The 24,899-nt window shown below is 35.1% G+C and overlaps 1 protein-coding gene across 1 annotated transcript in view; it reads left to right on the top strand.

Moving 5' to 3' along the window:
* LOC148940762 (kinetochore-associated protein 1-like) overlaps window positions 1–24,899 on the top strand; it is a 340,431-nt gene that overhangs the window by 45,255 nt on the left and 270,277 nt on the right. Inside the window, exon 8 of the mRNA XM_089105067.1 lies at window positions 5,503–5,634. Within this exon, the coding sequence (XP_088961193.1) occupies window positions 5,503–5,634 (132 nt within the window). The remainder of the gene's footprint in view (window positions 1–5,502; window positions 5,635–24,899) is intronic.

The raw sequence follows: 24,899 nt of genomic DNA, 5'->3' as shown, positions 1-24,899 counted from the left end.
AAATTTTGTTCTGGCCTTGGGTTTAGGGGCATAGGGGTTTTGCGCCCAACTTATGTTAATTTCTGCTCGTTTTGAGTTTGCCTCGGTTAATTATTGTAATTTCTGTTCGTTTTGGGTTTCATTTATTTATCGATGCTGATTTGTGGTAGTTTCACGCTTGGTAGATTATTTGATTTTTGCTCATTTTTTGATTAATAGAGTTGTTTACTTTTATTTGAAAAACTTATTTTGTGGAAAAAGTTTTTTAAATTAATTTCTGTTTGTTTTATATTGACATAGTATTTTAAGGGAAAAAGAAAATAATACGTTACATCTTTTAGTTTTTTAAGACTTTGTAGTTTGTCCTGCTATTTGTATGCTGGAGAAAAATTTTCAGCAATTTTTAACAAACATACACCCTTTTAAAAATCTGGACACAAATAGTACTGTTTAATTTAGTTTCATACCTCCTCTAGTTGACCTAAAATGTAAAACTTGATACCATTCGCAAAAAATATGTTTATTTTTTTTTATAGTTTGTATACGCTTCCGATATTTTGTTTTGGTTAATTTTTATTCGCATAAAGGGTAGGTTGGGCTGGGTTGGTGGGTATTGGAAGGGGGATTAGTTGCCCTCAAATCACTTTCGACTATTAAAAAGGGCATCAGCCCTTTCTATTTTCAATCGAATGAGCCCTTTTCGAAGTTCCTACGACAACTCCTTTGATACGAAGTGCCCTGGTCTAAACAACAACAAAACATAATACATTGTACCCACTTCGATCTTTACTATAAACATGTCATGCCTTCCAATCACTTTCGACTATTAAAAACAACACTAGACCTTTTGATTTCTAATAGAATGAGCCCTTTTGGAAATCACAACACTTTCTATAAACACCTTATATGCCCCCGGTACATAAATTACAACCCTTACCCTAAGGTTTGGTAGGGTGGTTATCATCCTCTAAGACTTAATTTCCAGAACTTTCAACTACGTTAAACAAGATGGCTATCTCAAAATTTTGATTGGATGTGTTTGGGGAAATGCTGGGCTTGAGAGGGGCGGTAGTCGCTCTCCAGTCACTCAACTATTAAAAATAGCCCTAGCCCTTTCAATTTCCAATCAAATGGGCTCCTTTGAAGTTTCTACGACAAAACTTTCAATAAAATCTTATATGGCCCCAGGGCATAACTTACAACCCTTACCCTGACTTTATTGGGGTTGTAATTCTCAAAGACCTAATTTCCAGAACTTTCTACTACGTTGAACGAAATGGCAAATATGAAAATGTTGAGTGGACGGAATGGGAGAAATGGCGGGTATGAGAAGGGGGTTAGGTACACTTCAACGCTTTCCGACCATGACAAAGAGCGCTAACCCCCTCAACTTCGATCTGAATAAAGCCATTGTGATGAATTATGACAACTCTATCTCTAAGAAACTTGTATGTCCCAAGGGAAGAACGTTCAACCTTTGCCCTTTGGGCTCTGGGGGGTTTGTTATCCTTAAATACAGAATTTCCAGAGCTTTCAACTACGTTGAACAAAATGGCTATCTCTAAACTTTGATTGAATGTTTTTGAGAAAATTGTGGGCGTAAGAGGGGGGTTAATTACTATCCACTCAAGTTCGAGTATTAAAAAGGGCAATTTCAATTTAGGGCTCATCAAATGAGCCCTTTTTGAAATTTCTGTAACAACTTTCTATATAAACTTTTTATGCCCCTAGGGCATAACTTACAACACTTGCAATGAGGGCTCTGAGGGGGTTATCATCCTAAAAGACCTAATTTCAAGAACTTTTAACTACGCTGAACAAAATGGATACCTCAAGATTTTGATTGGATGTGTTTGGGAAAATGGTGGGCGTGAAACGGGCGTTAGTCGCTCTCCAATCACTTTCAACTATAAAAAAAAATGCACTAGCCCTTTCACTTTCCAGTTTAATGAGCCCTTTTGAAGTTTCTACGATTTCAATAAAAACCTTATGCGCCCCTGGGCATAACTTACCACCTTGCCCTGAGGGCTGTGGGAGGGAGGAGTTGTCATTCTTAAAGATCCAATATCCAAAACTTTCAACTACGTTGAATAAAATGACTCTAAAATATTGATTGGATGTGTTCGGAGAAAAGATGGGCGTGAGAGGGAGGTTAGTTGCCTTCAAATCACTTTTGACTATTAAAAAGGGCACTAGTTCGTTAAGTTTCCAATCGAATAAGCCCTTTTTCAAGTTTCTACGACAAAGATTTCAATAAAAACCTTATGTACCCCAGGGCATAACTTATAACCCTTGTCCTGAAGACTGTGGGGGAAGTTTCCTGCTCAAAAGTATAATCTCCTGAACTTTGAACTGTGTGGAACAAAATGGCTATCTCAAAATCTTTATTGGATGTGTTTGGGGAAATGGTCAGCGTTGAAGGGGTTTTAGTCGACTTCCAATCACTTTCGACTATTAAAAAGGGCACAAGCCACTCCAATTTTAAATTGAATTAGCGCTTTTCAAAATTTCTACTACAACTTCTTCGATACGAAGTGCCCTGCTCCAACGAAAAAAATTAATAAATAATACATTGTGGCAACATCGTTCCATCGAATGAGCCCTTTCTGAAGTTTCTACGACAAAGCTGTCTATACAAAACCTTATATGTCCCCAGGGCATAACTTAAAACCCTTGCCCTGAGGGTTGTGGGGGGGGATGTCCTCTTTACTTAGTCTCCGTTTCTTGTCTCTTTCTCTAGTGTCCCTTTTCTTTACTTAGGCAGTGCGATCGTGCTGCCTATGATTTATACAACAACTTTCTATATAAACCTTATATGCCCCTATGGTATAACTTACAACCCTTGCACTGAGGGCTCTGAGGGGGTTATCATCCTAAAAGACCTAATTTCCAGAACGTTCAACTACGTTGAACAAAACGGATATCTAGAAGTTTTGATTGGATGTCTTTTGGAAAATGGTGGGCGTGAGAGGCGCGTTAGTCGCTATCCAATCACTTGCAACTATTAAAAAGGCACTAGCCCTTTCAATTTCCAGTTGAATAAGCCCTTTTGAAGTTTCTACGACAACACTTTCAATACAAACTTTATATTCCCAGGACATAAATTACAACCCTTGCCCCGAGGGCTGTGGGGGGAGGGCTTGTCATTCTTAAAGACCTAATTTCCAAAACTTTCAACTACATTGAATAAAATGGCTATCTAAAAATTTTGATTAGATGTGTTTGTGGAAAAGGTGGGCATGAGAGGGGGGTTAGTTGCACTCTAATCACTTTCGACTATTAAGAAGGGTACTATACCTTTGAATTTCAAATCGAATGATCCATTTTTCAAGTTTCTACGACAAAGGTTTCAATAAAAACCTTATATGCCCCCAGGGCATAACTTAAAATCCTTGCCCTGAGGGTTGTGGGGGAGTGTCCTCCTCAAAAACATATTTTCTATCTGAAAAGCAACTATGCTAAACAAAATGGCAATCTCAAAATTTTTATTGGATGTGTTTGGGGAAATCATGGGCGTGGGGGGAGGGGGGGCTAGTTGCCCGCCAATCGCTTTTGACTATTAAAAAGGTCACTAGCCCTTTGAATTTCCAATCGAATGAGCCTTTTTTTAAGTTTCTATGACAACGCCTTCTTTAAAAACTTATCTGCCCGCAGGGTATAACTTAAAACCGTTACCCTGAGCGTAGTGGGGGAGTGTCCTCCTCAAAAACATATTTTCTATCTAGAAATCAACTATGCTGAACAAAATGGCTATCGCAAAATTTTTATTGGATGTGTTTGGGGAAATGACGGGCGTGGGGGTGGGCTAGTTTCCCTCCAATCGCTTTTGACTATTAAAAAGGGCACTAGCCCTTTGAATTTCCAATCGAATGAGCCTTTTTTTAAGTTTCTATGACAACGCCTTCTTTAAAAACTTATCTGCCCGCAGGGTATAACTTAAAACCGTTACCCTGAGCGTAGTGGGGGAGTGTCCTCCTCAAAAACATATTTGCTATCTGGGAATCAACTACGCTGGACAAAATGGCTATCTCAAAATTTTGATTGGATTTGTTTGGGGGAATAATGGGCGGGGGGGGGGGGCAAGTTGCCCTCCTATCACTTTTGACGATTAAAAAGGACACTAGCTATTCGAATTTCCAATCAAATGAGCCTTTTTTGAAGTTTCTACGACAACCCCTTCTATAAAAACCTTATATGCCCCCAGGGCATATCTTAAAACCCTTGCCCTGAGGGTTGTGGGGGAGTTTCCTTCTCAAAAACATATTTTCTGTCTGGATATCAACTACGCTGAACAAAATGGCTATCTCAAAATTTTGATTGGATGTGTTTGGGAGAATTATGGGCGTGGGAGGGGACTGGTTGCCCTCCAATCACTTTTGACTATTAAAAAGGGCACTAGCCCTCCGAATTTCCAATCGAATGAGCCTATTTTGAAGTTTTTACGACAATGCCTTCTATAAAAACCTTGTATGGCCCGAGGGCATAACTTAAAACCCTTGCCCTGAGGGTTGCGGGGGAGTGTCCCCCTCAAAGACATATCTTCTATCTCGAAATTAACTACTCTGAACAAAATGGCTATCTCTAAATTTTATTGGATGTGTTCGGGGGAATGATGGGTTTGGGGGGGGGGCTAGTGGCCCTACAATCACTTTCGACTGTTAAAAAGGGCCCTAGAACTCTCGATTTCCAATCGAATCAGCCCCTTTTGAAGTCTCTAAGACGACCCCTTCCATATGAAGTACCCTGCTCTAAAGGAAAAAAATAAAAAAGGTACATTGTGCCAACATCGTTCTTATATGCCCTTAGGACATAACTTAAAACCCTTGCCCTGAGGGTTGTGGTGGAGCGTCCTGCTCAAAAAGATCTTTTCTATCTGGTGATCAACTACGCCGAACAAAATGGCTATCTCGAAATGTTGATTGGATGCGTTTGGAGGAATGATGGGCGGGGGGGGGCTAGTTGCCCTCCAATCACTTTCGACTATTAAATAGAGCACTAGCCACTCCAATTTCCAATCGAATGAGCCCTTTTCGAAGTTTCTACGACAACTCCATCGATACGAAGTGCATGTCGAAGAAAAAAAAACACCTTTTGCCCACATCGTTCTTTACTTAAGCAGTGCTAGCGCGCTGCCTCTGATAAGAGCATATATATCTTTTTGGGGGGAGGGGGAGGAGGGATTGAACCAACTAGTCTAAGCCTACCCAATGTATTTATTATTACACAACAGCTTCTTTGGCTTGTGTACATCTTCTGGATCCGAATGGATCAAATCTGTAGAATTTTTTGCAATGAGTGCACTTGAACAGGAAAGGATTTTTAAAAAGGGTTCCCATATTTATGAAATGCTCCTTGTGAGCAGGTTTCTCTTGGATCTGGTGCTTCAAACAATGGAAGATGAAGGAGGAGTTTTGCGATGGTGACATCCCTCTGAGCCTAGGGTTTCGGTGCGACGATAAGCTGGTAGTCTTTGTACTAGTATATAGATTAGGGCTTTAATGAAGTATAAATTCTTTCTTCTAGGAGCTTGTCAAATGTATTGGCTCAATTGAGAATACTGAATTTCTAGTTTTACTTGTTGAGAGTGCAGCTCTCCCAGAAATGAAAATGATGGATCAACTGTTCAATATTGTGCTTAACAAAGTTGGTGAAAAGGTATGTACAATAGTTTTTTACCAATTGTGTTTTGTTTTCAGAAATTTGTTGAGAATAAACTTCAGGAATATATCTTTTGTAGATATGAAAACGGGGGTTAGCAACACAATTATTCCGACATTCAATTAGTATTCTGTTTATCAGGCATGAAAAAAAACGTCCTTTTCTTTTGAATGTTTCCATTATTTTTTATGGTAATTTGAACTTTTGACAAGTATTTTGCTCAGGGATTTTAAGTTCAGCTTAATTATTTCAGCCAAACCTTTCAAAAGTTATAATACAAAATATTTTTCTCTGTATTTGCTCAAAAAGTTTACCAGGAACCACAAAAGAAACACGCAGTATTAATACTTTGATTTAATTTTTCTCATTTATTTTTGTTATTAAAAATGTGTTTTAAATATTTTTCTTTATCAGGATGTAGGAACTGACGATTGATAGACTTATTGTCAATTTTTGATTGATTTACACTCTTTGGTGGGATTGTCTTTGCTCTCTCTTTTTTGCCTTTGACTGCTTGTTTTTGTGATTTGTCTTAATTTTTGTCTGAAGGTACTTGTATTACTTTTTGTTGCTCTCCAGTTACCTATTTATTTTATTTATTTATCTATTTGAAAACCCGTATGGAACAACATGAAAAGAATGAAGCATTGAAGGAAAAAACAAAACAAAAAACCTTCCACACAAATAGCTGCAAACATGACACAACAAGACTGAGCAGTAATAAAAGAAAAAAGAAGGATAATAAGCTCACTGTAGAGTTTTTCTGGCTTGTACATTTGCATCGTGATCGGAATAGCCCACAGCACTTTTTAGGATCGGAACTAATTTTGTCTCATCTGTCAAGGATTTGCTGAAAAACTCAGAACTTAGCTAAAAATTAACTTTTCATTTATACTCTTCGTTCAAATACAGTTAAAATTCAACTTGTTATCGATAAATTATAGTTTATAAGCGCTCAGCTGGGTGAGAGAATAAATCTAAGCCAATGAATATAGAATTAGGTTTGTAGCCAGGTGCAACAAGAGACATGACACAACAAGATGGAGCGTAATAAAAGAAAAATAGACAAACAAAGCACCATAAATGACAAACAGCACAAAAAAAAGAAAAGAAAAAAAATCACACAGATTAATGAAAGAAATTACTGTTTACTGCCCGCACCTCTTTATTCTGGCGAATTTAATTCTGCAATTATGTTTTGAAATTCGTGTGGTAACTAAGACTTCAGGGTACGCTACTTTGAATTTGCTAATAATTTGTGAGCTCCTTTATCGCGGAGTAAAGTGAAGCAGATACGAGGCAAAACGGAAAAATGTGCTGATTTGTTACTGTCTAAAAGTTTACAAAAGGGGTTAGCATTTAGAATGTGAGGAAGTAAGGACTATGAAGTCTAGCAAGAAGTATCCGGTTAAACCCAAGTTTACAGGAATCAATACAGAGATAGCTGCTGAAGTTTAACGTTTGAGCTTATCAAAAAGAAGCTTGCAAGTGGCGGACAGAAAAACCTATGGCGAGGCCTAAATAAATAGGGTGCTCAACTGGATGGACAGAACTATTCCAAAAATCTGTATGTGGGACTGGGCAGGGGCGTCACTAGCCTTTTACTTTTTTTTTGGGGGGGGAGACGTGAGGTAAAGTGGTTTTATGGTTGTAAGGTGAAGTTGTAGTTGATACCTTTATTCTCTCTTTATAGGGGAGATAAACTATGGCCCTAAGGTAATTACTTTGGGAGCGTGCCTTAGGCTATTACCTGACTAATGAGGCCTACCAGCTGGGACTATTCGAGGGACTAAATTTAGATTGTAGAGAGGTTGGCTATGACACAATACTTTTATTCAGCTAACATACACTAGTTCAAGGTTTAATAATATATATATATATATATATATATATATATATATATATATATATATATATATATATATATATATATATATATATTCCGCTGGGACTGGTGGTTCCAGAGAGACAACAAGCATCACAAATTTACAATAAGATATAATACAATAAGATACTTAGACACTTACAGTAATCCGGCAATATTCCAAGGTATTTCTAATATCAACAGACCAGAGGTCAGTCCGGTATAAGATTAGTATCTCCCCCGCCATCCCCATAAAATCGATCTTTTTCTACATTGTTTTGTCAACCACACCTTATCAGGCCCACTGACCCATATAGCTAGGAAGTGGTAATTTCTCAATTTCCTATTAAGCATACACCTGCCAGGATATGTTCCTTATCTTAATAAAAAGTGGTATTTCGAAACTTTTATATGCGTCTTAATGTTTTTATTAAAATCCCAAATTGACTTGATTAGAAAGCATCACCACAATACTCCCTAATTTGAGAAGAGTTGCCCTCAACTCTGTGCATATACCCTAAATGGGTTTATTTAGGGTCGTGTTTTTGGACAAATATATACCATGTCCTTTTTTTCCAAGGATATCAATTTTTTTTAATTTATCCTTGTTTCTCTTTGTCTCTCTTTTTTATTTTTGTCTTTAAGACTGTAAAATTCTCTTTTTCACACTTATTCTCATATGTATCTTCTGTTTTAGTATGACCCCATTGGCTAAAGTATTATATTAGTGTTTTTGCTTACGTTTGATTTAAGTTATATTAGAAACTTTATTAATTATTTGAGTTTAAATTTGATTCCCATTAATAATTTAATTTATCTGGGTGATGTGGTTGATTTACCATTTATTTCCTGGAGTTAGAAATGTCTTGCATAAATATATATAACAATTTTGGTTTTTAAATTTTTACATATTGTTCCAGCACAAAGCATTGTCATATTCTTTCAATAGTATAAGGCCATTTAGGCTACATAGCACATTCTTTGATATTTTCTAGGGCTAATTTAAGTTGTTATTTTATCTCACTTTATGATGAACTGGTAGCAAAGTCTGTAATACTGCATACAGTTTCCAAAATACTAGTTTACCAGTTATGGTTTGGTGTCTGGTGGTGTGAGCTGTTGGTATCAGGATACAATTGAACTGGTTTTGAAATTTGCTACTTTCCAAAAAGTACATAAAAAATGATTGAAAAAATGGATCCTTAAAGATGTTACGAAAAATTTCATTTCCCCCAAAAAAACTAAGGCTGTATCTAAAATAAATATTCACATTAGAATACACATAAAGCATAAAGTGTTACATATATAGCAAAAAGAAACACTCAATTTTGCTTATATCTCTGCATTTTTTTAACGAGAGGTTAATTACTTTTAGTTACTTCTTTTCTCTCTTTTTACTCTAAATATACTATGCCGCTTAAATATAAACAATATGTTTCTTCCTAGCAATTTATTTCACCCTCCTATTCAAACTGAATATAGAACCATTGACCACTTAACGGATTATTTCACAATAAAAAATATTTATACGTAGACTAGAAGTCACAAAGCTTAGATATGACATTAAACCACTAGTTAAAACTTAAAGTTAGTTCTAAAAATAAAAACATTGTATATAAACGAGCAAAAGATACGTTTAGTTATAGTTCTAAAAGTTATACACAAAGCAAAAAAATATTTTAAATAAAACACTCAAAATACCAATTCACTATATGGATTTATATATAAATCAGAAATTTACAATAAGATATAATACAATGAGATACTTAGACACTTACAGTAAGCCGGCAATATTCCAAGGTATTTCTAATATCAACGGACCAGAGGTCAGTCTGGCATAAGATTAGTATCTCCCCCACCGTCCCCATAAAGTGTATCTTTTATAATTTTTTTTCAACACACCTTATCGGCACCCTCTGACGCATATAGCTAGGAAGTGGTAATTTCTCAATTTCCTATTAAGCATACACCTGCCAGGATATGTTCCTTATCTTAATAAAAAGTGGTATTTCGAAACTTTTATATGCGTCTTAATGTTTTTATTAAAATCCCAAACTGACTTAATTAGAAAGCATCACCACAATACTCCCTAATTTGAGAAGAGTTGCCCTCAACTCTGTGCATATACCCTAAATGGGTTTATTTAGGGTCGTGTTTTTGGACAAATATATACCATGTCCTTTTTTTCCAAGGATATCAATTTTTTTTAATTTATCCTTGTTTCTCTTTGTCTCTCTTTTTTATTTTTGTCTTTAAGACTGTAAAATTCTCTTTTTCACACTTATTCTCATATGTATCTTCTGTTTTAGTATGACCCCATTGGCTAAAGTATTATATTAGTGTTTTTGCTTACGTTTGATTTAAAGTTATATTAGAAAAGTTTATTAATTATTTAAGTTTAATTTAATTCCCATTAATAATTTAATTTATCTGGGTGATGTGGCTGATTTACCGTTTATTTTCTGGATTTAGAAATGCCTTGGATACATTATACGTAACAATTTTGGTTTTTAAATTTTCACATATTTTCCAACACAAAGCATTTTCACATCCTTTCAATAATATGAAGCCATCTAGGCTACGTAACACTTTCTTTGATATTTTCTAGGGCTAATTTAAGTTTTTATTTTATCTCACTTTATGATGAACTGGTAGCAAAGTCTGTAATACTGCATACAGTTTCCAAAATACTAGTTTACCAGTTATGGTTTGGTGTCTGGTGGTGTGAGCTGTTGGTATCAGGATACAATTGAACTGGTTTTGAAATTTGTTACTTTCCAAAAATGCGTAAAAAATGATTGAAAAAATGGATCCTTAAGGATGTTACAAAAAATTTCATTTCCCCCAAAAAAATTAAGGCTGTATCTAAAATGAATATTCACATTAGACTACACATAAAGCATAAAGTGGTACATATATAGTAAAAAGAAACACTCAATTTTGTATATATCACTGCATTTTTTTAACGAGAGGTTAATTACTTTTAGTTACTTCTTTCTCTCTTTTTACTCTAAACATAATATGCCGCTTAAATAGAAACATTATGTTTCTTGCTGGCGATTTGTTTCATCATCCTTTTCAAACTTAATATAGAATTATTAATCACTTAACGGACTATTTCACAATAAAAAATATTTATACTTTGACTAGTAGTCACAAAGCTTAGATATGACATTAAACCACTAGTTAAAACTTAAAGTTACTTTTAAAAATAAAATATTGTGTATAAACGAGCAAAAGATACGTTTAGTTATAGTTCTAAAAGTTATACACAAAGCAAAAAAATATTTTAAATAAAACACTCAAAATACCAATTCACTATATGGATTTATATATAAATCAGAAATTTACAATAAGATATAATACAATGAGATACTTAGACACTTACAGTAAGCCGGCAATATTCCAAGGTATTTCTAATATCAACGGACCAGAGGTCAGTCTGGCATAAGATTAGTATCTCCCCCACCGTCCCCATAAAGTGTATCTTTTATAATTTTTTTTAACACACCTTATCGGGACCCTCTGACGCACATAGCTAGGAAGTGGTAATTTCTCAATTTCCTATTAAGCATACACCTGCCAGGATGTGTTCCTTATCTTAATAAAAAGTGGTATTTCGAAACTTCTATTTGCTTATTATTTTTTTATTAAAATCCCAAATTGACTTAATTAGAAAGCATCACCACAGACGCCTAAACGAATTCGGGTAGGGGCCGATAAAACCGACATTTGTTACTTCGTTTTTTAGGTATTAAAAAAATGTTTATTAGTTGAGGAAAATCATCATATAATGTAGGTATAAACTCAGGTATAGAAGCAAAATTTAAGACAAAGAAAATAAGCTAAACTTTAAGGCTGGGTGGTTTTTCAACTTTCCACTTTTCTACAAGTAGGTTGAGGTCGATTTTTTCCAGTATGTCTTTTTCTGACACCAAGAGCGTGAGATGGTCAAGTCGATCGTCTCCCGTAGTTGACCTCAGTCTGTTCTTGACGATTTTTATCTTGCTAAATATTCGTTCACCTTCTGCCAATGTTATTGCAATAGTTTTTGCAAAAGTGAATGCTGTGTAATCTAAAGGCAACCCTCATCTGTTCTAATTCGCTTGAGAGAATAACTCGGCAAGCTCAACAATATTTACAGCGCTTTTGAAAATCTCTGCAAAAAGAACGATAATGTTCCCTCTGTGGTCTAGGCATCTTAAGTATTGAATATTTCTTCCTAACTTCTTGAAAATGTGAGCTTGGGTTTCATTGAAGTGCCCACTCATGTTACTTGCATAATCGTAGCGTTGAAATGCCAGTTTGTCTTCATTGATACGAGTCTTTCGCAAAACTCGTAGAAATTCTTCTGCTATATCGGCTCCTTTCTTTGACTCGTACTCTAAAGTGACGAGTAAACGTTTCTCTTTCAATGTACCGTTCGCCTACAGCTAAACACTCTTCATGGGTGGCAGGGGATGTTTCGTCTGCAAATATGCCAAAAGAAGTCAGCTTCATTAACTTCTGCTACGATTTTTGAACTAGCTCTGTTCGAACAATCGCAATTAATTTATTTTGGTTATTACCAGACAGATATCCAGATAGCTGGTGACATTCATCTTCATCTGGTTTTTCATTTGATGGTCCATTTCGATGTTGTGTATGGAAAGAAGATTTGCCAGCTCAACGGGATTTTCCCTGTCATGATTCTTCCCACGAAATTCCAGCTCTTCTTTACCTAGAGCGGTGGTAACATCTAACAACATATATATAATGCAACGCCCTCTATCTCTTTCTTTTTCTAACTCCGTATCTCTCATTAGTTTCTCCTTACTAAGCATGGAAATGATTTATCTCTCTCTATCATAGGCAGCCCAATAGCGCTGCCTAAGTAAAGAACGATGTGGGCACAATGTATTATTTTTTTTCGTGGTTTTAGACCATGGCACTTCGTATCGAAGGAGTTGTCGCAGAAACTTCGAAGAGGGCTCATTCGAATCGAAATTGGAGTGGCTAGTGCCCTTTTTAATAGTCGAAAGTGCTTGGAGGGCAACTAGCCCCCCCCTTCCACGCCGATCATTCACCCAAACAAATCCAATAAAAATTTGGAGAAAGCCATTTTGTACAGCGTAGTTGATTTCCAGATTGAAAATATGTATAAGATATGCCCTGGGGGCATATAAGAACGATGTTGGCACAATGTATTATTTATTATTTTTTCCTTAGATCGGGGCACTTCATATCGAAGAAGTTGTCGTAGAAACTTCGAAAAGGGCTCATTCAATCCGAAATTGGAGTGACTTGTGCCCTTTTTAATAGTGGAAGTGATTGGAAGGCAACTAACACCCCCTCCACGCCCACCATTTCCCGAAATACATCCAATCAAAATTTTGAGATAGCCTTTTTGTTCAGCGTAGTTGATTTCCGGATACAAAATATTTTTTTGAGGTTACTCCCCCAAAAACGTCAGGGCAAGGGTTTTAAGTTAGGCCCTGGGGGTATATAAGAACGATGTTGGCACAATGTATTATTTATTGTTTTTCCTTTAGATTAGTGCACTTCATATCGAAGAATTTGTCGTAGAAACTTCGAAAAGGGCTCATTCAATTGGAAATTGGAGTGGCTTGTGCCCTTTTTAATAGTGGAGAGTGATTGGAAGGCAAGTAACACCGCTTCCACACCCACCATTTCCCAAAACACATCCATTCAAAATTTTGAGATAGCCATTTTGTTCAGCATAGCTGATATCCGGATACAAAATATTTTTTTGAGGAGGTTACTTCCCCCAAACCCTCAGGGCAAGGGTTTTAAGTTTTACCCTGGGGGCATATACGTTTTTTTTTATAGAAGGTGTTGTCGTAGAAACCACAGAAAAGGCTCATTCGATTGGAAATTCAAAGGGTTAGTGCCCTTTTTAATAGTCGAAAGTGATTGGAGGGCAACTAATCCCCTCTTTCGCCCACCTTTTCCCCAAACACTTCCAATAAAAATTTTGAGATAAAAGTAGTTGAAAGTTCTGGAAATTAGGTCTTAGCGGATGACAACCACCCTAACAGCCATTAGAGTAAGGGTTGTAATTTATGCCCTGGGGGCATATAATGTGCTTATAGAAAGCATTGTTTCAAAAAGGGCTCACTCGATTGGAAATCGAAAGGCCTAGTGCCCTTTTTAATAATCGAAAGTGATTGGAAGGCTTGACATTTTTATAGTAAAGATCGATGTGGGTATAATGTATTATTTTGTTGGTGTTCTGGCCTTGGGAAGGCATAGGGGTATAGAGCCCAGCTTGTGTTAATTTCTGCTTGTTTTGAGTTTGACTCGGTTATTTTTTTTTGTAATTTCTGTTCGTTTTGGGTCTCATTTATTTATCGATGCTGATTTGTGGTAGTTTCACGCTTGGTAGATTATTTGATTTTATTTTTACTCATTTTTTGCTTAACGGAGCCTTTTAGTGATGTCTTGACGTCCAAATGGACCTTAAATTAGAAATGGGCCTTTGTAAAATTACACTTTTTTTTATTGAACCTTTAACTTTTGCCTCGGCTTGTCTTTTATCACTATGAAAGACATATAGCCGAACCTTCGTTTCATTCAGTTATTCAGGTGGTGGGACAAAACTTATTTACTTTCAGTGATTTATCTAGTCCAGGTTTTTGATTTTACAAGGTACAAAAGGCATTGACGACCACCTTTGTTTCCTTTAATTGTTCAGGTGATGGGGCAAAACTTCTTCTTTTGTCTTGGCTTGCCTTTTGTCATTATGAAAGACATATCGCCGAACCTTTGTTTCTTTTAATTATTCAGGTGGTGGGACAAACACTTCTTTTTCTTCCAAAGATTTATCTAGTCCATATTTTTGATTTTCAAAAGTATGGTATGTATTGATGACCTTATCATTATTTTATTTTTGTTTATCTTTTATTTTTTTTTTTATTTTTTTTTTTTAATTTTTTGTATTTTATTTTTGTTTATTTTTATTATGCCTTTTGTCATTATGAAAGACATATCGCCGACCCTTTGTTTCTTTTAATTTTTCAGGTGGTGGGACAAAAACTTCTTTTTCTTCCTAAGATTTATCTAGTCCATATTTTTGATTTTCAAAAGTATGGTATGTATTGATGACCTTGTCAACATTTTATTTTTGTTTATCTTTTGTTTTTGTGATTTTTTTTTGTTTTTATATTTTATTTTTTTTATATATTTTATTTTTGTTTATTTTTGGTATTATTTTTATTATCAACATTTATCAGATTAATGGAAACGATTGAAACTTAAATTGAATATGCAAATCAAGCTTGAAACGAACAAAAATCACTACAAACAATATTTTGTGTATGACCCTCTTCTTCCACTGTAAAAGTCTAAAACCTTTTGCGTCATTGGCGCTTTACTGAAAACCAATTTTGTGACAAATATTTTCTTTTGTACTTAATATTGAAAATACATTAAAAATATAGTAACATTTTGAACTGATGAGTTTTCAGCAATTAATATCATTATACATCAATTATTCAGTTTAATTTATTAGCTCTTTTTAAAGTTGTTAAAGACATATATAGTTTCACTACAAACAAGTGTTTGGATACTGCCTCCTTTCCTAACTAAAAAAAAACCAAAAGCCTACTGCGTCATTGGCGCTTAACTGAAATCGAATTATATTACAATATTTTCTTTCCCAGTTCTTACAGCATTGAAAATAAAAATACAATTACAGTGAAATAAATTCTTGAACTGATGAATCTTTCAACAGTTCATATCATTATACATCAAATATTGAATTTAATGTTGTTTATAGTTTCCAAGACTGTTCAAAACGCATATAGTTTTCCGTAAAGTGTCAAATACGCAATGGGCTTTAGACTTTTACAGTGAGAGAAGGAAGTCATACCCAAACTCTTTTTCGTGATGATGTTTATTCGCTTCAAGCTCGGTATGCACGTTTTGCTAAAGTTTTACTCGTTATCCATTTTATTTATAAATTGATATTAATATCTATTGTATTTTTGTTTGCATTGATTGTTTATTTAAGTTCTATTCGCTTCAAGTTTCATTAATACTTCAATAGGAAAATATTTGTTTTGTTTTAAGCTTGATATTCATATTAAATCTAAGCAATACTCACTTTAAGATCTATTTATTCTTTTATATTATTACTTGTTGTATGTTTTTGCTATAATTTTTTTTATTTAATTTCTGTTCGTTTTGGGTTTCATTTATTCTTCAATAGTAATTTCTGGTGGTTTTGAGTTTGAATTTTAAAAAGGTATTTGCATCTACTAAGCTTAAGTTTAAAATAGCATTTACTTTTCTCTGATAAACTTATTATTTGGAGATTTTTTTAAAATTAATTTTTGTTCGTTTTTGATTGCAAAAAACTTCGAGTTTTTAAAAATTCCTTATTTCAAAATCAAACTTAAAAAAAAAAAATCCAATATTCATCAAAGTACCAAAACTTGTATCAAAGTAACAATATCAAAGAGAAAAAATAGGTTTGTGTCAACCTAGGAGTTTTTATTATCTGGTGTTCGAACTATTTTTAACAAAATTGCTATCTAAAAATTTTTATCCGATGAGTTTGGGGGAAAAGGGTGTGTGGGGACTAATTAAGCCTCGGTCTCTTTTGAATCTTTAGAAGTGAGCTAGAACTTTCTGTATTCAATCAAATGTGCCCTCTCTGAAGTTTATATGAGCATCCTTTCGATAAGAACCATATATACCCCCAGAGTATAACTTAAAACCCCTGGGCCCTGGGGGGTTGTGTCTACCCTTGAGTTTTAATATCGGATGGGTTTATCCATCTGATAAACACAAAGGCGTGGAGGATAGGACGAGTTAGCTGCCCTCTGATCTGTTTTCACTCTGCGAAAATGGACTCGAACTTTTAGTTCCCATCCAAATGAGCCTTCTCTGAAGTCTATAAGAGCATCCCTTTTACAAGAGTACCATAAGATCCCAGGATTTAGCTTGCAATGCCTAGCCCCCGGCCCTGGGGGGATGTGTCGACACAGGAGTTTTGTTATCTGACCTTTGAACTATTTTAAAAAAATGGCTCTCTCAAAGTTCTTATCGGATAGGTTTGAGGAAATAAGGGCGTGGAGAGGGGGGGGCTTGTTACCCTCCGATCTCTTTTGACTCTTATAAAGTGAACGAGAACTTTCAATTTCCAATCATATGAGCCCTCCGAAGTTTATACGAGTATACATTCCATAAGAATCATATTTGCCCCCAAAGCAATACTTTCAACGCCTGCCCCAGATCTTGGGGGTGGGGGGGGGGTGTCGACCCGAGAGTTTTTCTTATCTGAACTTTGAACTAGTTTTAACGACATGGCCATACGTAAAGGAATTTTTAGTATGATCTTTGAACTATTTTTAACAAAATGGCTACCTCAAATTTTTTATCAGATGTGTTTGGGGGAAAAGTGCTTTGGGGGCGCAAATGCCCTCTGATCACTTTTGACTCTTTAAAAAAGCACTAGAACTCTCGATTTCCAATCGAATGAGCCTCTTTGAAGTTAATATGACGATGCCTTCTATATGAAGTGCCTCTGGGAAAAAAATAAATGGAGTTTGGGGGGAGGCTAGCTGCCCTCCAATCACTCTTGACTTTTAAAAACTGAATGACAACTTTCTATTTCCAATCAAATGAGCCCTCTAGGAAGTTTATACGAGCATCCCTTCCATAACAACCATATATTCCCCCAGGGCATAAGTTACAACGCCTACCCCCGGGCCCTGGGGGGGCTATGTCGACACCGGAGTTTTTGTTATCAGAACTTTGAACTATTTTTAACATAGTATCTATCTCAAAATTTTTATCTGATGCATTTAGGGCTTGGAGGAGGGGGGGGGCCCTTAAAAAGTGAACAAGAACTTTTAATTTCCAATCAAATGAGCTCTCTCATAACGCCTGCCTCCAGGCCCTGGTGGGTTCCTCCGACAGAGGAGTTTTTCTTATCTGACCTTTGAACTATTTTTAAAAAAATGGTTATTATAAAAAATTTATCGGATGGGCCTGGGGAAAATGGGTGTTTGGGGGGGGGGCTAGTTGCTCACGGATATCTTTCGACTCTTAAAAATTGAACTAAAACTTTCAATTTCCAATCAAATGAGCCCCCTGTGAAGTTTATACGAGCATCCCTTTCATAAGAAACATATACGCCCCCAGGGCAAAATTTACTACCCCTATCCCCCGGGCCCTGGGGGGAGTTTCGTTATCTACTTTTTGAATAATTTCCAAAAAATGGCTATCTCAAAATTTGTGGCGGTTGATCAAAATGGCTTTGATGTGTTTCCAATCAAAATTTTGATTGGATGTGTTTGGGGAAATGGTGGGCATGGAAGGGTTGGACTTTCGACTATTAAAAAAGGTACTAGCCATTTTAATTTCCCATCGAATGAGCCCTTTCTGAAGTTTCTACGACAAAACTGTCTATACGAAACCTTATATGCCCACAGGGCATAACTTACAACCCTTGCCCTGAAGGTTGTGGGGGGGGGGGTTGTCATCCTCAAAGACCTATTTTCCAGAACTTAAAACTACGTTGAATAAAATGGCTCTGTCAAAATTTTGATTGGATGTGTTCGAGGACAAGGTGGGCGTGAGATGGGGGTTAGTTGCCCTCTAATCACTTTCGACTATTAAAAAGGGCACTTACTCTTTGAGTTTCCAATCGAATGAGCCTTTTTTGAAGTTTCTACGACAACGCCTTCTATAAAAAACCTTATATACCCCCAGGGCATAACTTACAACCCTTGCCCTGAAAGCTGTGGGGGAGTGTCCTCCTCAAAAAAACAATTTCTATCTGGAAATTAACTACGCTGAACAAAATGGCTTTCTCAAATTTTGATTGAATGTGTTTCGGGAAATAGTGGGCGTGGAAGAAGTGTTAGTTGCCTTCCAATCGCTTTCGACTATTATAAAGGACACAAGCCACTCCAATTTCCAATTGAATGAGCCCTTTTCGAAGTTTTTACGACAAGTTCTTCGATACCAAGTGCCCTGCTCTAAAGGAAAAAAAATTATAAATAATACATTGTGCCAACATCTTTCTTATATGGCCCCCGGGCATAACTTAAAATCTTAGCCCCGCGTTTTGGGGTGTGTCCTCCTCAAAAATATATTTTCTATCTGGAAATCAACTACGCTGAACAAAATGGCTATCTCAAAATTTTGATTAGATGAGTTAGGCGGAATGATGGGCATGGGGGAGGCTAGCTGCCCTGTAATAACTTTTGAACCTTATAAAGGGCACTAGAACTCTCGATTTCCATTCGAACGAGTCCGCTTTCAAGTTTCTACGACGATCCCTTCCATATGAAGTGCCTCTGGAAAAAAAAAAAACATTGGAGCCGGATGGCCTTTACTATAGGCAACGCTATAGCGTTGCCTCTGAAACTGCAACTGCAAATTTCTTTTTGGCCTTCCAACAGACATTATATTATATAAATAACTGTTGCGTTGGAAACTCAACATCCTTGTTGATGCTATGCATGACATCATATAGGAGAATACTTATATGATGTCATAAAACTGCTTATATAATGTACTAACATAAGTACATGACGTCATTTGCAGAAATCAAAATAAAGGTTCTTATGGATTTTTCACCGACTTCAGACTTATCTAGGTTGTTTTTTTAGAATATCCCAAGAAACTAATTTTCCCAAAAAAGCATGGAGACGTTTTCGAGAACATATATAAATACATACATACACACATTCACAATTGTTGCCCATAAATATATATATATATATATATATATATATATATATATATATATATATATATATATATATATATATATATATATATATATATATATATATATATATATTTTATAATTCATTAATAATTTTGTATTTATTTATTTATTCTCAAAAATGGCTGCATATTTTTTTTTTGGAAAATTGGCATCCTGTTATCCTTGGGCTAAGAAAAAAGATATAGATAGGTCAGAAGTTTGATAAAATTCGTTAAGAGTCTTAATTTCGGTCAAAATGTTTATGTGAGTGACCTTATTTTTATATGCGTCAGTATTGCAATGACGTCACTTATGTGGAAAAATTGAAGATTTTCATGTAAGGGGGAGTTTATATTAAATTGCTTCAAGAGCAAAAACTGGTAATTGCTAATATATTTGCATAGTCTTAACAAGGGATTACAGCAATTCAAAAACCTTAAAAAAACAAAAGTTTAAAGCTTAGTAGAAATTGTTGTTAGAAATTGGACTTGCTTTAATAATCAAATATCTTTGAGTAGACTTCGGAATGAAAAGACATTAAATTGTGCAAAGAGCAAAAAACTGGTAAATAAAAAATATTTGTATATATTTTATACAAGGAATTACAACAATTCAAAAACCTTAAAAAAGAAAACCAAGAGTTTGAAGCATAGTAGAAATCGTTATTAGAAAAAAAATCATTACCGCAATGCCTTAATCTTTAAATTCTTCAACAATTTATATAGAACAAAAATTTGCATAAATTCTCTAAGATAGGTCTTATTGCTGAAAATAGTAGCTTAAGTAGTACAGTGTATTTTTAAGAAATGAAAAAAGTTGAAAATTTTCCAAGTTCAGTTCAGAATCGCTAAAGTAATTATAAAAACTGCAAAAATATTTTCGGTACCTAAGCAATAATTTAATTTTTTAAATTGAAGGCCCCCCCCCCCAAAAAAAAAAAATTTGCAATTATTACAAATGGTGATTCTCTATTTGGCAAGGGATTACACCAATTCAAAAACACCAAAAAGAAAACCCAAAGTTTCAAGCTTAGTACATATCATTGTTAGAAAACGGACTGGCGTAACATTGCTAGGACACGGTATGAAAAGATACAATTCTATGAATTGAAATGTGTAAAGAGCGAAAAATTGGTAATTGCAAAAATATTTGCACATACTTTAACAAGGGATTACAATAATTCAATAACCTTAAAAAACAAAATAAAAAAACTGACAAGTAGTAGAAATCGTTGTTAGAAATTATATTTACTTTAATAATCAAATATCTTTGGAAAGACACAGCATGAAAAGACATTAAGTTGCGTAAAGAGCAAAAACTGGTAATTGCAAAAATATTTGCATATATTTTAACAAGGGATTACAACAATTCAAAAACCTTAAAAAAGAAAACTAAAAGTTTGAACCTTTGTTGATATCGGTGTTAGAAATCAAACTTGCTTTATTAATGAAATATATTAAAAAAGACTGCAGTATGAAAAGGCAGCAAATTATCTCAAATCACCTTCTGTTAAAATACAAGTAACAATGAGAATCCACATGTAGAAGCCTGCCGAGTGCCGGGGTCAGGATCTCAGTATGAAAACACAGCAAATTGTCTGCGGTTAGAAGAAAAGCGACACTGAGAATCTATATATAGAAAGCCGCCTGCCGAGTGCCAGGGCCCAGAGGCAGGTAAATGCAAAAATGTTTTAATATATCTTAACAATGGATTACATTAATTCAAAAACTTTAAAAAAGAAAACTAGAAAGTTTGAAGCTTAGAAGATATCGTTGTTAGAAATCAATTTGCCTTAATAATCAAATATCTTAAATGAAATAATAATATTGAAAATAATATATATTTAAGTATAATTCAATATCTCTAAAACTCACGTGGCTCCAATGCTCCAATCCTGTATGAAAAACAACTTACCAGGGCTGTCCTCTAACTCACAAAAACACAATGAAATTAAGTAAAAATACAAAAGTTTGCATTTTAAAAGGACATGTTCACCGACCTTCAGGATAGCTCATCTTTTTATCATATTACTTGTGAGATCATTACAATAATTAATTTTCTTATGGAATTAAATATTATCAAACACTTCGTGTTTAATTCTCGTATAATAAAACTAATTTTAAAATTTTCAGATATTTTTCCAGTTTAAATTACAAAATTTAAAATTATTGCTCAAATAGCACAAAAGCTTTTGCAGTTTATAACTTTATCGATTCTGAACTGAAACTAAAATAAAAATTGTTTTTTTTAATTTTTACGGAACGTCACTGATTACGTCATATATGGTTATTAGTGCACAATCGGTGTTAGATCTTACGTCACGTCCATTATTACTTCATATATGGTTATGATTGCTTGAAAAATCAAATATCTTTGAAAAGACTGCAATATGAAAAGACATCTAAAATGTAGTTTTTTGTAAAATGTGATTTTTTTTTTTGTTATTATTAAAAAAAGGCACTATAACTTTTAATTTCTGTTCAAATAGGCCCTATCGCAAAATTCTAGGACCTCTGGGTCGATACGATCACCCCTGGGAAAAAAAAGGGAAAATAAACACGCGTCCGTAATCTTTCTTCTGGCAAAAATACAAATTCCATATTTTTGCAGATAGGAGGTTTAAACCTCTACAGTAAGGTTCTCTGATACGATGAATCTGATGGTGTGATTTTCATTAATATTCCTTGTTTTTAGGGGGCGTTTTTTTCTTTTTTTGAAAATAAGGCAAATCTTCTCAGGCTCGTAACTTTTGATGGATATGAGTAAACTTGATGAAGCTTATATATTTAAAATCAGCATAAAAATTCGATTCTTTTGATGTATCCGTTGATATTAAAATTCCGTTTTTTAGAGTTTCGGTTACTATTGGGACAAGTTGCTCTTACTATACAGATCGTTACCACGAACTGTTTGATATCCCAGATTATGTTAACCTTGATTACAAACAGGAAAAAGCGTACAGTAATGCTCTCTGATACGCTGAATCTGATGGTGTGATTTTCATTAAGATTCTATGACTTCTAGGGGGTGTTTTTCTCTTTTTCGAAAAATTAGAGATATGAACTTGAAACTTTTGTAGTAGTTCTTTAATACGCTAAATCTGATGGTGTGATTTTCATTAAGATTCTATGACTTTTAGGAGGTGTTTTCCCTTTTTCGGAAAATTAGGCAAACTATCAGGCTCGTAACTTTTGATGGATATGAGTAAATTTGATGAATTTCATATATTTAAAATCAGCATGAAAATCAAATTCTTTTGATGTATCTATTGATATTAAAATTCCGTTTTTTTTTTAGTTTCGGTTACTATTGAGACGAGTAGCTCTTACTATACAGTTCGTTACCACGAACTGTTTGATATAATATAAAATTAAGGATAGATTTTTCCGTCATCCCAAATCTTATTATCATTTCCTCTTTTCTCAATTACAAATTATTGAGTGTTTCAATAAAAAAACTTTAAAGTTTACTGCTTTAACAAGTCGTGTATTTACAACTGGGACATCTGCTGAACTTTTTGTGATCAACATCTTTAGCAGTGTCAGAATGCAAGTCACGGGGTGGCTGCGACTGTGATTCACTAAAACAAGAGGCACCATTGAAGACAGACTAAGCTTTTTCATTGAAGACAGACTTCCATTGCACTAAGCTATCTTGCTGTTCGACATGAAGTTCGCTCGTGACAGGACCTTCTGCAGTCTTCTTTGAGCTTCCTGTTCATAACCATTTTGGAATATCAAATAGAAATTTTTTGCACAATCTTTAGCCTAATCTTCGCTTCGGTACAATTTTTCAGTTCCTCAGCATGATGCTTTAGAATGCGAATAGCTCGATAATCAGAGTCAAATTCATAATACCTTTTATCTTTCTTTCTTTGAAACAAATTTCACACACAAGCTTTATTCTAGTTGATGATCTCTTTTTTTTTGTTCTACAAGCATGTTTATTTACTGATGATCTAAACAAATAAAATAGAGCTCCAAGCGTTGGTATGGGTTGAAATGCAGGATAGTACTAAATCATATTGCTGAGAAACTTGATTCCCTGTATATTTTCCTCACTCTTGTCAAAATGGTTTGGTTTAAATTTATTTCGACGTGTGTATGTATTTATTTATTTGCTTATTTTATTCAACACGAGAGAAAGCCATAGGCTTGTCGCAGAATTTTATTACAGAATTGTCTTTTGAAGTAGCAGTGCAACCCAGGCTACTGGGCTTTCTATCTTCTTCTTTTTTTTCTTTTTTTTTGTTAAATAAAGTCTTAAAATAGGTATAATGTCGCAAAGCAGCAGAATTTTTGAATCTAGAATTAAAAATTGTTTTTTTCCTTGTAGTTTTAATTTAATTCCTCATACCGGTTATATGATTATATGATTTGTCATAGTGCTTTTGAGAATAAGCGAAAGAAGTCTGGTTCTAAACAAGCCTAGTATAACCTTGCAATTCTATGTGCTCATGCATTAGCAAAATATGTCAGCTGTTTACGATATTTGAAAAGAAATAACAACATTTCCCTATAACTTCTTTCTCATTAGACCCACTAGATCTGTTCCGGTTAATTGACGTGTTGAAAACATCAAGTTTTGCAAGGCTCCACCCGACAAGTCATTTTCTAGGTGGCAAATTGGTTTCTGTCAACTTTATGCAAATGGAGCAGTCAATTTCGTCGTCTTTGCCCAACGGAAGTCTTTTATGACATAGTAATGGGCGAACAACATATCAAGTTCTTCGTGCAAATGAAGCTGTAACTTTCGTAGTCCTTCCCTCGACGGAGGTCTAATGACATAAGATTGGACCGACTATATATCAAGTTTTTTAGGGCTCGGATCAGCAAGTTGTTTTCTAGGGGGACAGTTGGTTTCTGTCGACTTTCCGCGCATGAAGCAGTAAATTTTGTTGTTCTTCGCCTAATGAAAGTCTTATATGGCACTACTTTGGACCGACAAAACACCAAGTTTTGTTGGGCTCCGCTTGACTAGTCGTTTTTTAGGGGGCCAAGAGGTTTCTGTCGACTTTGGGCATTTGAAGTAGTAAGTTTCTTCGGGCTTCGCCCGACGAAATCCCTTCCGGAAGCTTCACTTTGCGCCGAAAGATAGCGACTTTTTAACTTCTTCTGAGGACCTTTAGGGTGGGGGGAGTCCAACGCCACCCCCCCCACAGTGGTGCCCCTGGGACTGGATTTTCCTTTTTCTAATTAAAAAAGATCATCTTGAATTTCCCAGAGTTTAATTGGACTAGAATCAAATTTTCTGGTATTCTGCTTGAAGATTTTCGAAATTTTTATGGTTCGTTTGGGGTCTGGCTAGTATTCAAACTGTCATCAGCATACTAATTTGAAGAAACTTTGATTGAGAATAAAATCAGTGAGGATGGGCAAAGATCTTGAGCGTTGATTACATAGTTATTGAAAAGACGGAGTGACGTGACTGCTCCTTGAAGGCTCCCCTTTAGAACAAATCTACTACAAGGAATGGTTGACATGCCCTTATCAGGCAGTTGCTTCAGGCGAATGGGTAATAAGGAATACAAATTCCGAAGCTAACAGATGACAGTGGTATTAGTTCTGCGTTTAGCAGCATGGTTGCGTGGACAAGAGGGTCGAAGGTTCTTTTAACGTCGCCCCCGACAAGGGCAAAGGTTCCTCTGGAAGAATTAGCAACGAGCAAATATTA

The sequence above is a fragment of the Artemia sp. Qi Xiang Cuo genome, chromosome 19 (genome assembly GCF_049724085.1).
Source record: "Artemia sp. Qi Xiang Cuo chromosome 19, ASM4972408v1, whole genome shotgun sequence".
Classification (NCBI taxonomy): Eukaryota; Metazoa; Arthropoda; class Branchiopoda; order Anostraca; family Artemiidae; genus Artemia; species Artemia sp. Qi Xiang Cuo.
The sequence above is the reverse complement of the archived record's forward strand: the minus strand, read 5'-3'. Positions and strand labels throughout refer to the sequence as shown.